Source organism: Spironucleus salmonicida, chromosome 6, assembly GCF_000497125.1.
Source record: "Spironucleus salmonicida strain ATCC 50377 chromosome 6, whole genome shotgun sequence".
Lineage (NCBI taxonomy): Eukaryota > Fornicata > Diplomonadida > Hexamitidae > Spironucleus > Spironucleus salmonicida.
Genome location: NC_090601.1, coordinates 751,040 through 764,469, shown reverse-complemented (window position 1 = coordinate 764,469; position 13,430 = coordinate 751,040). Strand labels below are relative to the sequence as shown.

The following is a 13,430-nucleotide window of genomic DNA, read 5'->3' as shown; positions in this document are numbered from 1 at the left end:
ATTGTTCCCAACCATAACTTTCACCCTCACATCATGATCAACCTAATATTTTCTCCAATATCATATATTTGCAGCTATCGTTTCCCCCTTCTGGTACTCTGATTCTGAGCTATTTTATCACACTTACTGCTTTCCATCAATGATACCCATTCCATTTATTCCTGATATCTGGTATCAAACATCCTTCCTCCTCACTAAAGACTCTGAAGGTCACAGAAAATCAAATATTATCACCCATTTAACATCAGCTGCGCCTTCATCATCTATATTTTTACCTGCAAGACCTTCCGCTATCGCATACCCGAGTACAGCGATTTTAAAACTAAACCATGTCGCACCGATAAGCACAACCAGGATCTGCTCCCAGTAGATTTGTGGAAGCTGGGCGCTTAGAACTAGGTTGTCTGCCAGGAACTTATGGTCAATGGTCACATGCAACACCGCCGGTTTCTCGTGCAGCTAGTTCGTTGAATTTTACATTAGTTATCTCGTAGCAGTACTGCTCGCCTACATCTGAAGGCCGCTGCTACCACACGAAGTAGTAGGGGACACCGCGGATCATTGTCTCAAAGATGGTCTGGTTTCGGTCCACACAGGGGATCGGCTGGGCCGCTATGCAAGTGGAACGGTCGAACAAAATTAGGGTTGGGCTGCGGTACAGCCCCTGTGTCGCTTATCTTGGAGTACTCTTCCAGGGTCACTATGTCGTTTTGGATATACTAGATATAGAGGTACTAGGCGCTCCGCCTGCCGTCCAGCGCGATGGTGAGGTGTCTGCCGAACTCGGTGGCGTTATCCGCATTCGCAGTATTCAGTATTACGCTCCCGTTCCACTCGGGCAGGCTGGGCACCTCGCTTACCAATTTGTAAAACTGCGTCGTGACGCCCTGGATCTGCAGCAGAGCGCGGTCGTAGACGTGTTGCTGGCAGTTCACCGTACCCGCGTTGGCGGCGAAGGTGACGTTCACGTGGCCCTGGACGGCGCTCAGTGAGATGACCGAGTAGCAGTCGGCGTCACCTTCTAACTCTTCTATCAGCGCTTCCCCGGTGAGGTAGGTGGCAGAGGCGACCTGCATGTCGACTGCGGCGGTCTTTCCGATATTCCTCTCCACCGCAACCGCGAGCTGGAAGTGGACCGTGCTCTCCAGATTGCTGTTCGCCACTCCCAGTACTTCCTCGCACTTAGGCTGAAACGCAGGCAGCACGTTCGCGCAGTCCACCTCGACCACCGTGAGGCCCAGCAGGTCGGCCTCGTAGTACGGCGCCACGTTGAGCACCTCCCCGTTCACGACGAGCTGCACCCACGGGCAGTCCTGGGGCACGCTCCATATCGGGGGCTTGCACTTCCTGCGCGCCATCAGCGCCCTCACGGCGTCGGAAAGCTGCAGCAGGCAGAGGAACGGGCCCCGGTGAAGACTATCTTCTCGGGGAAGTAGCGAATAGTGTAGCCGAGCAGGCAGCTCCGCGCGTCAAGAGACTGCACCAGGTAGATGCCGGGCGAGAACGCCATCTGGACCTGCTCGGCGTGGAAGTCGAACTGGATGCTCGCTATGGAGGCCAGGGCCGCCTCCTGGCACGACCGCTGCCGACCTTGCTAGCACGCGCGGCAGCTGTCTGCGCCCAGCGGCAGTGCAGAGGGCGGTGGGCACTCGAGGCGGAGCACCAGCGGGCTCGTGGCCGAGAAGGCGATGCTGCTGGCGACAAACACCGTTCGCCCCAACGTGAGGGTTGGAGACGAGAACCGGCGTTCCAGGTAGCGGCAGATGTCGGACTGTAGCGCCAGTGGCTGCGCCGTGAAAGCGGTGGAAGCCGAGGCGAAGCAGGTGAACTGCAAAAGGTGGAGCATTGAGTCTTGCGTACTAATGAAGAACCAATAAAATTTATAGGCTTGCCTATATTAATACTTGCGAAAATGTATTTTTAGGGGTAAAATAATAGAATCCAGATAGTAAAAATCGTATATTAAATATACTTATTATCGTAAAATAAAAGGCTATCATAGCGAAACTAAATTTTACTGTTTCCCTAGAAAATGATTCTAATGGAGTAACAACAACTATTATTGATAGAACAAGGCATTTTTCTCGCAATAATCAATTTAGGTTAGCGATATTTTGAGTAAAAATTATAAAGTCACTTATAGTATATATTAGGGATGGTTAAAGAGATTTAAGTTTTATTGAGGAAATTTGTAAAAGTGCAAACATTCATTCTAATACTAGGTCACTTCCGCGCCCACTGCGCCAGCCACCGCCAGGACCGCGATCACGATGCCCCCGGCTAGCTTGTTGGATGAAGACTCCTGGGCAGGTAGGAGGCAGAAGGACCCGACCTTGGAGTACCCAGGGGCGCAGTCCTCGCACTTGGCGTCCTTGAGAAGGTAGCCGTGAAAGTGGCGGACGGGGAGTCGAAGCAGGTGAACTGCAAAAGGGGGAGCACTTGATTCTGTAAAGTGGCCCTACTCGTGTAGATTAAGAGGGTGAGCCTAGTCTGGTGGAAAATGTTATAATGGGTTTTAGTGTATATTGATTAGTAGGTAATGAATAATAATTTGGAATAAAAGTTTATGTTGAAGGGTATAATAATTAATAATAGAAAAGTAGTATACAATTACTAAACCAAAAATATCAAATATATAATAGTACGTATACAAGAAATAGCATTTCTATATTCTGAGCCAGCGGATTAGTGTTGAGATTAGGTTCAATTAGCTTATATTAGCAAAATATAAATATTGATGGCGCCTACTAGTAAGCTACTATTGTTAGTTGGCTCCACACAAAATTGAGCAACCCGTTAGAGCTAACGGACTCTAGCTTATCTGAGGTTTCCCAAAACTACTAAATCACTTCAATTATTGCTTCCTAGCCTTCTTGAGGAAGTACAATAGAATACAATTGCCCACACCGCAGACGACCACCAAGGCTGCGATAGTGATGGCCGTGATCTCCCCGCCAGAAATACCACCAAGAGCTGCCTCCTCGGATGACTTGAAACAGAACTCTCCTATCTTGGTATAGTTACTTTCGCAGTCATCGCATTTGCCTTTCTTAAGTACATAGCCTGGCAGGCAGGTGCCGCAGGTTTTGGGGGCCTTGGTGGTGCATTTACTGTTAGCAAATGTGAAGTTTACATCATCTATGCAGCCTGTGCAGGCGTCAGGGGATCCTGATTCGCAGCTGCAGAACTTGTTAGCGCAGTTGTTGGGGTCAGGCTTCGGGGGCTATACGACAGGGCAGGTGAAGCAGTTATTGGCAGTTCCACAATTGCAGGCAGTCTGCTATTATGTACCTCCACATGGAACATTTGCTGTACTAACGCATGCTTCGTTCACATTTAAAACATTACATTCGGCAGAGCAGGTATAATCGGTGTTCAGCTCATAATCATGATTGCAAGCCGTGCATCTATCGGCACTGGTGCAGGATTTACAGTTCGTTTCGCAATCTGCGCATCTGTTCCCTGCTTACAAAATATTGCAGAATTTTCCAGCCTTACATGGAATATCGGCGTCGCATTCGTCCTTATCACATTAACTGCCCTTGAAGATGAAGTCTTCGTTACATACTGTGCAGGTAGAACCATCAGCATCACATGTTTTGCAGTTCGCCGGACATTCTTTGCAGGAACTTTCATCAAGTACGAAACCGTCATTGCACGCGGTACAGGCTTCCGCTGTGGAGCAGGTATTGCACCCGGGGGAGCAGGCCGTGCACTTATCGGTGTCCAGGAATAACTCTGGTTGGCAGGCTGTGCAGGTAGCTAGAGCGTCCTTAGTACAGGTCTAGCAACCTGTCACAGTGCATTTTAAGCAATCTTATGTCTCCTCAGTAGCACCATCTGGACAAACAAAACCGGTAGGACAAGGAGATTCAGAAGTGCAGGTTTCTGTCATTTTGGGGTGGTATGAAAATGTTATTTTTTATATGTAACTCCTACTCAGAATCATATTTTTACATAGGTATATAAAGTAAATACGAAAATTTTGCAATTTATGGTTAGACTATTAGGTGTATATTACTATACTAACTAAAAATAGTAATATCTCCAAAAACTGCTTTGGAAGGATATTTTAGGATATTGGATATTCTGGTGACATAATTTCATATTACCATATATCTAAAATAAAACGGAAAGCTGAATCTGCTTTAATGTCATAATAATATAATATGCAATTTTTAGAAACCCTTGCTGTATTGTATCGGCTAAGTATATGATGTTAGAATACCCTCACTTCCGCGCCCGCTTGATGAAGTAGTAAGCCAGACCGCCGCCCACTGCGCCGACGACCACTAGGACCGCGATCACGATGCCCGCCACGGCGCCCCCGGAGAGCTTGTTGGCGGAGGATGGGTCTACGTCATTAAAGCAGAATTCGCCTACCTTAGAATAGCCGGAGGCGCATTCATCGCATTTATTCTCTTTGAGGACGTACCCGGGCAGGCAGGTGCCGCAGGTGGTGGGGGCCTTGGCAACGCACTTGTCGGTGTCAAAAGCGTAGTTGGTGGTGTCAACGCATGCTTTACAAGTCCCGGTCGATCCTGTATCACAAGTGCAAAGCTTATCGTCGCAGTTGTTGGCATCCGGAGTAGGAACCGGGGGAATCGGGCAAGTCAAGCAGTTCTTGGCGGTAGTACCGCAGCTGCAGGCGGTCTGCTATCCAGCAGATCCACAGGTAGAAGCGGTAGAGCTTATGCATGCTTCGTTGACCTTCAATCCAGCACAAGTACCGGTGCAGGTCTGATCGGTGTTCATCTCATTGCTAGCCTTGCAGGTGGAGCATTTGGTCGCACTGGTGCAGGATTCGCATTTAGATTCACAATCAGTGCATATATTACCTGAAGCCAAAATACTGCAGAACTTTCCAGCCGTGCAGGGAGTCGCAGAATCACACTCGTCCTTATCGCATTTACCACCCTTGATAAAAAAGTTATCGTTACAGGCTGTGCAGGTAGAACCATCATTATTACATGTTTTGCAGTTAGCTGAGCACGCTTTGCAGGCGCTAGAGTCCATTATGAAACCATCATTGCACGCGGTGCAGGTTTCCGCTGCGGTGCAGGTCTTGCACCCGGGGGAGCATGCGGTACACGCACTATCCTTCAACATGAAACCGTCGTCACAGTTTGTGCAAACAGTACCAGAAGTGCAAGTGCCGCACCCCGCGGAACAGGCGCTGCATGCGCTACCATCTAAAATGAACCTAGGTAAGCAGGCCGTGCAGGTGCCAATAGCGGCGGCAGTGCAGGTCTTACAACCGGCTACCGTACACTTGGCGCAGTCCTATGACATAGAAGTTAGTTCTCCTGGACAAACAAAGCCGTCTGGGCAATCTGCACCAGTTTTGCACGTCTCTGGCATTTTGGGTGGAGTGGGAATTCGACTTCACGCCTAGGACATGCGCGGATACTGATATACACCACAACGCAGAGTGCAAGTATAAAGATTCGAACATAATGTTGTGGTTTGCAGAGTATTATTATAGTAATACAATCACGATAGCGTACCTAATTATCCTGTCACGAATCACTCAAATTGTTGAAACCGTTTTTGGAGTGGTTTTGAAAGTACGTATATTGGCTAATATACTCACCCGCCAGGTTACCAGACGGGAGCCGCCCTGCCCCCCGCTGGGCTGGTGTGCGCCCATGCATGCTCTGAAGCTGCCCGCGGAACGCTCCGCACTGGCGTATATGAATACCCTCACTTCTTACCTTTCTTGACGAAGTAGTAAGCCAGACCGCCGCCCACTGCGCCGACGACCACCAGGACCGCGATCACGATCCCCGCCACGGCGCCCCCGGAGAGCTTGTTGGATGAGGATGGGTCTACGTCATTAAAGCAGAATTAGCCTACCTTGGAATAGCCGGAGGCGCACTCCTCGCACTTATTCTCTTTGAGGACGTAGCCGGGCAGGCAGGTGCCGCAGGCGGTGGGGGCCTTGGGCTTGCACTTGGCATCGTCAAAGTCGTAGTTGGCGACGTCAATGCATCCAGTGCATACTCCCTTAGCTCCATCAGCACAGGTGCACAGGGGGTCGTCGCAGGTTCCTGGGGCGGGTACGGGAACGACGGGGCATGCGAGGCAGTTCTTGGCGGTAACACCGCAATTGCATGCGGTCTGCTATTTATCAGTTCCACAGTCAGCGGCAGCAGAGCTTATACAGGTCTTATTTACAGGTAAGTCCGTACAAGCTGTGGTGCAGGTCTGATCGGTGTTCATCTCGTGGGTCCCCTTGCAGGTGGTGCACTTGATCGCGCTGCTGCAGTTGCCGCAAGAACTAGAGCAATCCGTGCAGACATTTCCAGTAGACTTAATCTCGCAGAACTTGGCGTCAGCACATTGCTTTGTGGCATCGCACGCGTTTTAGATACCACCCTTGGCAACGCAGGCGTCGCCCTAGACTTCGAACCCTTCTACGCAGGTAGTGCAATTATCTGCGGCGGAGCAGGTGGTGCAGTTGGCGGAGCATGCCTTGCAAGATGTATCTGGATCCAAGAAAAAGTTAGGAGCGCATGCGCTGCAGATATCTAGTGAACCCGTAACGCATGCAATACAATTTTAAGCACCAGATGTACAGGCTTCGCAGTCTAGTGGATTCTCAGCAGTGGCCGCAGCGGGACATGCCTTCATAGATGGGCAAACTTTTTCAGCGTTATCGCACTTTTCAGCCATTATTGGAGTTTTAATAAAGATACAGTTTAAAAAAATACTTTCTATTAGTTGATTATATTGCTGAAGATAAATGCAAAAAAATAAAAAATAATATAATACTAACTGCTATAGATTACGTATTCTTACTTGAACAGAAAAACTATATTAATATAACTAATACCATTAATAAATTATATATAAAACAAATAAAAACAATATTTGCATAATTTAAGTGCATATCTCATAATAACAAATTACTTTCGGATCACAATAATAGATAAAATATAATAATCGTAAGAAGAAGTCAGTTTATCAACATTAAGTGAAAACAATTGAGATGAAAATATTACTAATTAATTTAAAGAAATTGAGATATTTAGTAAAAGTTGTGCCTCAGATAATTAAACCTTGTGAAGTTTATACGTATACTCTTTAATTACCAGATAGCTACAATATAGTAGATTCATATTTTGCGGACAGAAACTACTGTAACTATAACTTAGTTGCTTTTTCATATTTATTTAATTAATTCCTTGTACAGTATCATATTATCACTATATTAGTTAAATTGGCATGCATAAACTACTCATCACCCTTTACATTGATTCCTACAAACTAACTGTATTCATATATTTCAGCAAACAGCTGACACAAAACTAATATTACATCACGCCGATATTTTTTTCAATATTATCTGCCAAAATTACCTAAACTAAGTCCATTCATAATTTCGTATCAGCCCCACGTCAGGGAATAATTGTTGGTACGACTTAGCCAATAGTCTTCTCCAGAAATTAAATATTACTATTATATGTGCTAAATTAATTACACAGTTAATGTTTATCTTATTTCTCTCCTTCAATATAATTTAATGTCAGCAAGCTGGTGTTAGTCTCTCACATGCACCCATTCCGTGTTTTGTCGTCTTAAGGGGCACAATTTATTATATGACAGACACTGCAAATTGTTGTTGCAATAATTAATTTTTACCTTCCATCTCAATTTTGATAACTTGCTGACTAAGCTGGATTAAATTATATAGTAATATATGTATATTAATTAAAATGAAAATGACTCTTTTTCAACAGCCAATCGGTCCCTGCGACTACCATAAAAGCAGGTATTCTTATATCGATGTTCTTACGCAGGATTTTAGATTATCGAATGAGTAACATTGCTACAACCGTGATTGGCTATAGAGCTAATGGAAAGATTGTGCTATCCTTCGTATAACAATAATCAACATATTTTTTCGGGTTAAAATGAACCAATTTGAATGAATCGTATATGTAAGAGCTTCATGTGCCCAGGAGTGTGTGAGATGAGTTAGTAGATATAATGAGACGTAGATTGCAGTTTAGCATAGAGAACTGAAATTCTACTATCCAGTAATTCTGGCAAATATGGTTATTTTCAGTTCAGGAAAACTTATTTTGACCTGGTTAGAGTTAGTAGCGCTAAAAGCTATCAAATTGGTGTTAAAAGCTATTTATACGCCTTACAGTAGTAAGTAAGTTGCAGAAGCTAGTGTTTTGATTAGTTCCACCAACCATGGCGTAAAACTGTAGATGCAAGAGCCCTTAACTGTCAAAGAAAGCCAAAAATGTCTTATAAAGCATAATAAATTTTATTTCAAACTCTACTTCGCTCGGACGCTCTACTTTTACTCTCACTCCAGGTAGTCAGCAACGCAAAGGTAGCCCCTGGGGCTCTGGCGCTAGTGGTAGGCCTTCAAATTACTGTATACTTCAGGGATAAACCTGGTTTACTGGAGGATTGCGTTGACGGTTAGGTCATGGGCGAGCTGGATGCTGTCCATGTTTTTGGTGTAGTAGGCTGCACTATATATATATATATATATATATATATATATATATATATATATTGCTTTACTGAAAATGTAAATAATTTACTCATTGCAGATATAGTTAAACTATAATGATCTTAGAAACCAAGTTTTTGAAAAGATTTATTGAATTTTATATATTATGTTTTTAATATTAGTTTTTAAAATGTAAACCTAGTCATTCCGCAAGCTCTCACTCATTATTACATATGTTGCTTATGGAATGACATCTGACTTTGCGTACACTCTAACCCTCCCTGCTCTAAATCGCGCCCTGACACTGACGAATTGTCTATATTATGCTGCTCATGGTTTTTAGAGTCTCTCGATATATGCAGCGTGTCAAACCACACAGCATACGCAATTCCTACACCGAACCCTAAGAAATATGCCGGCCTTGTCGGCCAGTCAGACAAATCGGTTGTAAGCGCCCCGCCCTGATAATCAGTGCATTTGAGCACATTTACGATCAGAATATTGTACAAAATCTACTAAAAGTAGACGTAAAATGCTATCAAAAGCGGCGTTGCCAAAACGATAAAAATCAGCATCCACACAAACATGCGCAGCCAGCGGTTTTTGCGCAGTGGTGTGAGGCAGAATTCGTCGTAGAAGATCGGCGCGAGCCTGTTTCCGGTGATTTGGAACGGAAGCCACGATAGCGCTGCCATGCCCCATACCGAGTGCCCCACGAGCTGCGGGTTCGCTCCCACGTTCGGCAGGCTGCGGAAAATGACGTAGCGGTGGAAAAGCCAGCCGATTAGCGTGCAAAGTGCGACAGGGACCTGGATTCCAACGAAAAGGATCCCGAACTTCGACATGTCGCTGCGGAAGCCGCTGAAATCGGCGTTCCGGAAGATCCCGTGCCCCATGAGGTTCACGATTGGGATCCACTGCATGTACCCAGCGATCTGGGCAAGGTTTGAGACGGGGGACAGCGCCCTGCCAATCCACACTCCCCAAATGCCCCAGGTCCAGATTTCTGCGCAAACTCCGGCAGCGAAGGGGTCCATTTCCTTCAAAAAGTGGAAGTTGGCGAGGACCGTATGGGAGGTTATGACGACGAAGGTGATGACCTGGTGCGTGCCGATGAACGCGCCGTATGGTAGAAGGGTGAATAGTACTTGCCCTGCTGCATCGACTCGCGTGTAGAAAACGCAGTCGAAAATGAACGATTGGACGAAAATTGATACGGTAGCGGTAACGACGAGGATCGAGAAATAGGTAGAGAAGACGATAAGGTGCGAATGCCTGGAGCACCATTCTTTGATTTTGGGATATCCTGTAACGCAGGGGTAAAAGAAAACTTGGTGGACTGCGACTTCAGTTGCAATGGAAGGCGCGTAAAGAAGCATGTTCCTCTTACTAAGTCCCAGTAGGAGGAAATAAAAGAATATCATGGCAACGCCTAAAATCATACAGATGATAACATCGAGTATTACCGCAAGGCAGCCGACCATGAGTCTAATAGGCTTGGACTTGGACTTATTTTGAATAAATGTGTCCATTATTTTGCGAAGTGGGTAATATCATTTACAGGTAATACCAGGTCTTCGGCCCATTTATCTTTCTTTTAAATATTAATTAATACATGTAAATTTCTGTTCAAGAAACTTTTTAGTTTATAGTTTTTCTGAAGACACATCACTATTACAAAATATTTATAGTAATTATATTTATAAATTCTTGATGATATTTTACACGTTTTAAAATTGAACTAAGATATAATTATAATCATATATAATAAATAAATATTCAAAATGCGAAACTGTCTTGAGCGCCTCAAAAAATAACTATCTGACTAATTTTAGTAATTCATACGCGAACTATACGGCTTTAAGTTAAATTTACAGCAAGAATATTCAGTATACTCCCATATAGATTCAATGCAACATCAGAATGGCGTTGAAGTTTCTTAGACTTATGCGACGACCTAAGAAAGCTGGGACGAGTAGTATACGGACATATACGAGCATAAATATAATAGAATGAGATATGGGATGTTTTAGAGCAGCAAGCTTAGATTGGACTTCTTGGTCAACCTATACACCGGCAGTACCTAACAGAGAGCCTCTGATTCAGAATACCAGTTATGATTTAGGTTATTACGTCAAATATGTAAATTTTGGAGATTTAACTTAAATAATTCAGTTTTAGTTATCCTCAGGAATATAAAAATTATTTAGTAGATTATTCTATCTCATTCCGACTTAATTGAATTTGTTAATACTTTTGTGTAGTCTTCTCTTTTTGTATAATTAAAGAAACTTTGGTTTTGTCTTGTTTCTTCAGTTAAATTTACTCCTATTAATAGTAATCCTTCAGCCGAGAAACTTTGCAAAATGGGTAACTGCATTAGCAATATGGAAACAAGTATCAAAGACGAGATTGAGCGCAACATCCTAGGAATCGATTAGAATATAGCTGAAATTTTCCCTACCAAAACACAAGAACACCTGTGCGATATATGTGAATACTCTAAGCTGATCACCTACTCCATCACCAGTACTGTGTTCGAAGAACCAGACAACTCACTCATTGAAGATCCCCGAACTGGTCTGCACAGCTTGAGGTAGTCCTTCGTCGGCGTTAGTATGCTGGAAACCTACCTATGAGAGCCGCTCCATCCGCGTCTGCTGCCAGAGACTTCTGGGGATATGGTTTGTTTTGCGTTTCAGTGGAAGATTAAGTACAGGTTCTTCCATTATTTATATTGGTTATACTATTTTTGGGATCATGACCCTGCTTTGGATATTGTTATCTTAATTGAATTTTTGGGTATGCACTAATAAGTTCAATGATATCTTCTATTTTGTAGTAGATTCTTTCTAAGTAGGTCTAAATTATGTCCCGTTCACGGTTAAATTGGCTTAATTATAACAGGAAGACCGTGTCCGCGCCATTTTTGTTAGGCTTAGATTATCTTTCTTTGGTTATGGAATATTTTAATAAATATGAAGTGATAAGTTTAAATTTGTCGTATAGGCGCCTTAAGACTTCGGACGAGATTTTGCATTATAGTTCCTACAGTTTTCGTTATAAAACACTGACAGTTTCAGTGCTTTATTATGCGCTTTAAGTGTATTTAAATATGCTGTAATATGAGGAGATTTACGATTTAAGTCCAAGGTGTTCAGATTGTTTAGATATGTTTAATAAAGTGAATTTTCAAATTTTCGATAATTCATTTTCTAGAAATATAATATTAAATCCTTGAATATTATTATAAATAATCTGAAAAAGTAAAAGTTGAAAAATAAATTTAAATGAATAGTTATCATTCTATGTTGCTACCAATGTGAATCCAGTTTTCATCAAGATAAATATACTCTACCTGCGTTTCCGATACTGCTAAAGCATTAGTGTATGAAATGTCGTATAGGGAAAATCTGTTGTCAAAGTATTATGATAGACTTGCTAATTAGTTTTAAGATAATATTGTATTGCTAATTAGGTTAGTTAGTCGAATTGCAAATCTCCCAATATCTACTAGGCCTGGTATTGCAGAGCGAGTAAATACTACAGGTTCTAGAAATTCAAGAGTGTCTTTTGTCCCATTGACATCAAGCTAAACAATAACTTGAGCCCCCATATTGAAAAATCTTTTAAGGGTTATATTTTCTATCTTGATTCCATTAAAAATACGTTCCTGGTACAAATAAAGCCAAAATCCTGAATTAAACGCATACTTCTCTATTTGGTATTGAACATCATGATTTGTGTAAAAAGTTTTAGGTCGAGAGATATTAGTCTAACTATATCCGAAGCAGGTAGAATCAGTATTGCTGTGATCGCATTTATACCCCTAAGACCATACAGATAGCATATTATCTTTTATGGTAATACCATCAAAATATCGCTAATATGTACCAATATTATAGTCATAATTGAATTTAGATACTTCTGATTATTAAGTTAATAATTTAAGCAACTGGTCGCATAATGTTTTAACTATTTACTATCCCATCTCGCCATTCAATTAATTTTTAATTTCCTCAGATATAATACCAGCTAAAGCATTATATATTATTTAAAGACCCGCAATAAATTTTAATTCAAATGTATTTAGTTAAATTTTTGTCTATTAAGTAACAATAATATATTTATTTTTACATTCATCATCAGGATATGTAACTCTTCCATTTGTAAATATTTAGAAATCTTATACTGAAATAGTTAAGCTTCCACTATCAGTTATATATGGAAATGTTTATTATGTGATTTATAATTAAAATTTGATTACCATGGTAATATTGTTCATAGATATTAAAACAGAGGTCTCATGTGTATTCATAATTAAATTTCCTATACTTAGATCAGAAAATTAACCATTAGTAAGATCAATTATAAATACAGAGAACTTTAAACTTATATTTGGAAGTTAAAGTGTTCCCTAAATTTCAGAAATTGCTATTGCGATATTTTTTTAAGAATACTTCGATAATCCTTCTGAAGTAAGCATTACCTGCATATAACCATCATATTTGTTAATACTAGGTTAAAGTGAAGCGAAAGTAGTTACATAGCATTACTTCAGTAATACTAAAATCATTTTACGAATGTTAAAATTATTAAAGAATAGTGGATTGTCTACAGTTTTTATATTATTTTTACAGATTCCTGCAATTTTTATGCAATCTAATAAATATTTATACTATTACCATCATTACTAATCGTTTTATAAGTGAACGGTTTCAATTTCTAATAAATATATCGCATTAATTTACTTAATTTAACATATTTTAACAATTTATATGAGAAAATATTATGCATTATATATTATGTCGATTATTTTACTTCAAGTGCTACGAAATACTCTAATTTTTACTTTGTTTCGACTATAGATTTAATTATAATCTAGTTATGATTATCATTATCTTATATAAAATTCATTTTAATTTATAATTTACCGTGATACATTCGTCATTAG

The 13,430-nt window shown here is 41.6% G+C and overlaps 11 protein-coding genes across 11 annotated transcripts; 2 read left to right on the top strand and 9 right to left on the bottom strand. All coding sequences in view use genetic code 6, as the record gives it.

Annotated features, from left to right (window-relative positions):
• Positions 1-329: 329 nt before the first annotated feature.
• Positions 330-992, top strand: SS50377_26045 (uncharacterized protein; the record flags this gene model as incomplete). Its single annotated transcript, XM_067909866.1, has 1 exon — positions 330-992. The coding sequence occupies one exon, from the start codon at positions 330-332 to the stop codon at positions 990-992; it is 663 nt and encodes a 220-aa protein (XP_067762622.1).
• Positions 993-1,014: 22 nt separating this feature from the next.
• SS50377_26044 (uncharacterized protein) lies at positions 1,015-1,329 on the bottom strand (the record flags this gene model as incomplete). The annotated part of the gene is made up of 1 exon (XM_067909865.1): positions 1,015-1,329. The coding sequence occupies one exon, from the start codon at positions 1,327-1,329 to the stop codon at positions 1,015-1,017; it is 315 nt and encodes a 104-aa protein (XP_067762621.1).
• A 37-nt stretch (positions 1,330-1,366) lies between these two features.
• SS50377_26043 (uncharacterized protein) lies at positions 1,367-1,846 on the bottom strand (the record flags this gene model as incomplete). Its single annotated transcript, XM_067909864.1, has 1 exon — positions 1,367-1,846. One exon carries the CDS (start codon positions 1,844-1,846, stop codon positions 1,367-1,369), a length of 480 nt encoding a protein of 159 aa, XP_067762620.1.
• Positions 1,847-2,845: 999 nt separating this feature from the next.
• SS50377_26042 (Cysteine-rich membrane protein 1) lies at positions 2,846-3,895 on the bottom strand (the record flags this gene model as incomplete). Its single annotated transcript, XM_067909863.1, has 1 exon — positions 2,846-3,895. One exon carries the CDS (start codon positions 3,893-3,895, stop codon positions 2,846-2,848), a length of 1,050 nt encoding a protein of 349 aa, XP_067762619.1.
• A 335-nt stretch (positions 3,896-4,230) lies between these two features.
• On the bottom strand, positions 4,231-5,361 carry SS50377_26041 (Cysteine-rich membrane protein 1; the record flags this gene model as incomplete). Its single annotated transcript, XM_067909862.1, has 1 exon — positions 4,231-5,361. The coding sequence occupies one exon, from the start codon at positions 5,359-5,361 to the stop codon at positions 4,231-4,233; it is 1,131 nt and encodes a 376-aa protein (XP_067762618.1).
• A 342-nt stretch (positions 5,362-5,703) lies between these two features.
• On the bottom strand, positions 5,704-6,675 carry SS50377_26040 (Cysteine-rich membrane protein 1; the record flags this gene model as incomplete). Its single annotated transcript, XM_067909861.1, has 1 exon — positions 5,704-6,675. The coding sequence occupies one exon, from the start codon at positions 6,673-6,675 to the stop codon at positions 5,704-5,706; it is 972 nt and encodes a 323-aa protein (XP_067762617.1).
• A 1,648-nt stretch (positions 6,676-8,323) lies between these two features.
• SS50377_26039 (uncharacterized protein) lies at positions 8,324-8,473 on the bottom strand (the record flags this gene model as incomplete). The annotated part of the gene is made up of 1 exon (XM_067909860.1): positions 8,324-8,473. One exon carries the CDS (start codon positions 8,471-8,473, stop codon positions 8,324-8,326), a length of 150 nt encoding a protein of 49 aa, XP_067762616.1.
• Positions 8,474-8,697: 224 nt separating this feature from the next.
• SS50377_26038 (Transmembrane domain-containing protein) lies at positions 8,698-10,008 on the bottom strand (the record flags this gene model as incomplete). The annotated part of the gene is made up of 1 exon (XM_067909859.1): positions 8,698-10,008. The coding sequence occupies one exon, from the start codon at positions 10,006-10,008 to the stop codon at positions 8,698-8,700; it is 1,311 nt and encodes a 436-aa protein (XP_067762615.1).
• A 252-nt stretch (positions 10,009-10,260) lies between these two features.
• SS50377_26037 (uncharacterized protein) lies at positions 10,261-10,596 on the top strand (the record flags this gene model as incomplete). Its single annotated transcript, XM_067909858.1, has 1 exon — positions 10,261-10,596. One exon carries the CDS (start codon positions 10,261-10,263, stop codon positions 10,594-10,596), a length of 336 nt encoding a protein of 111 aa, XP_067762614.1.
• Positions 10,597-11,031: 435 nt separating this feature from the next.
• Positions 11,032-11,688, bottom strand: SS50377_26036 (uncharacterized protein; the record flags this gene model as incomplete). The annotated part of the gene is made up of 1 exon (XM_067909857.1): positions 11,032-11,688. One exon carries the CDS (start codon positions 11,686-11,688, stop codon positions 11,032-11,034), a length of 657 nt encoding a protein of 218 aa, XP_067762613.1.
• An 89-nt stretch (positions 11,689-11,777) lies between these two features.
• On the bottom strand, positions 11,778-13,052 carry SS50377_26035 (uncharacterized protein; the record flags this gene model as incomplete). The annotated part of the gene is made up of 1 exon (XM_067909856.1): positions 11,778-13,052. One exon carries the CDS (start codon positions 13,050-13,052, stop codon positions 11,778-11,780), a length of 1,275 nt encoding a protein of 424 aa, XP_067762612.1.
• Positions 13,053-13,430: the final 378 nt, after the last annotated feature.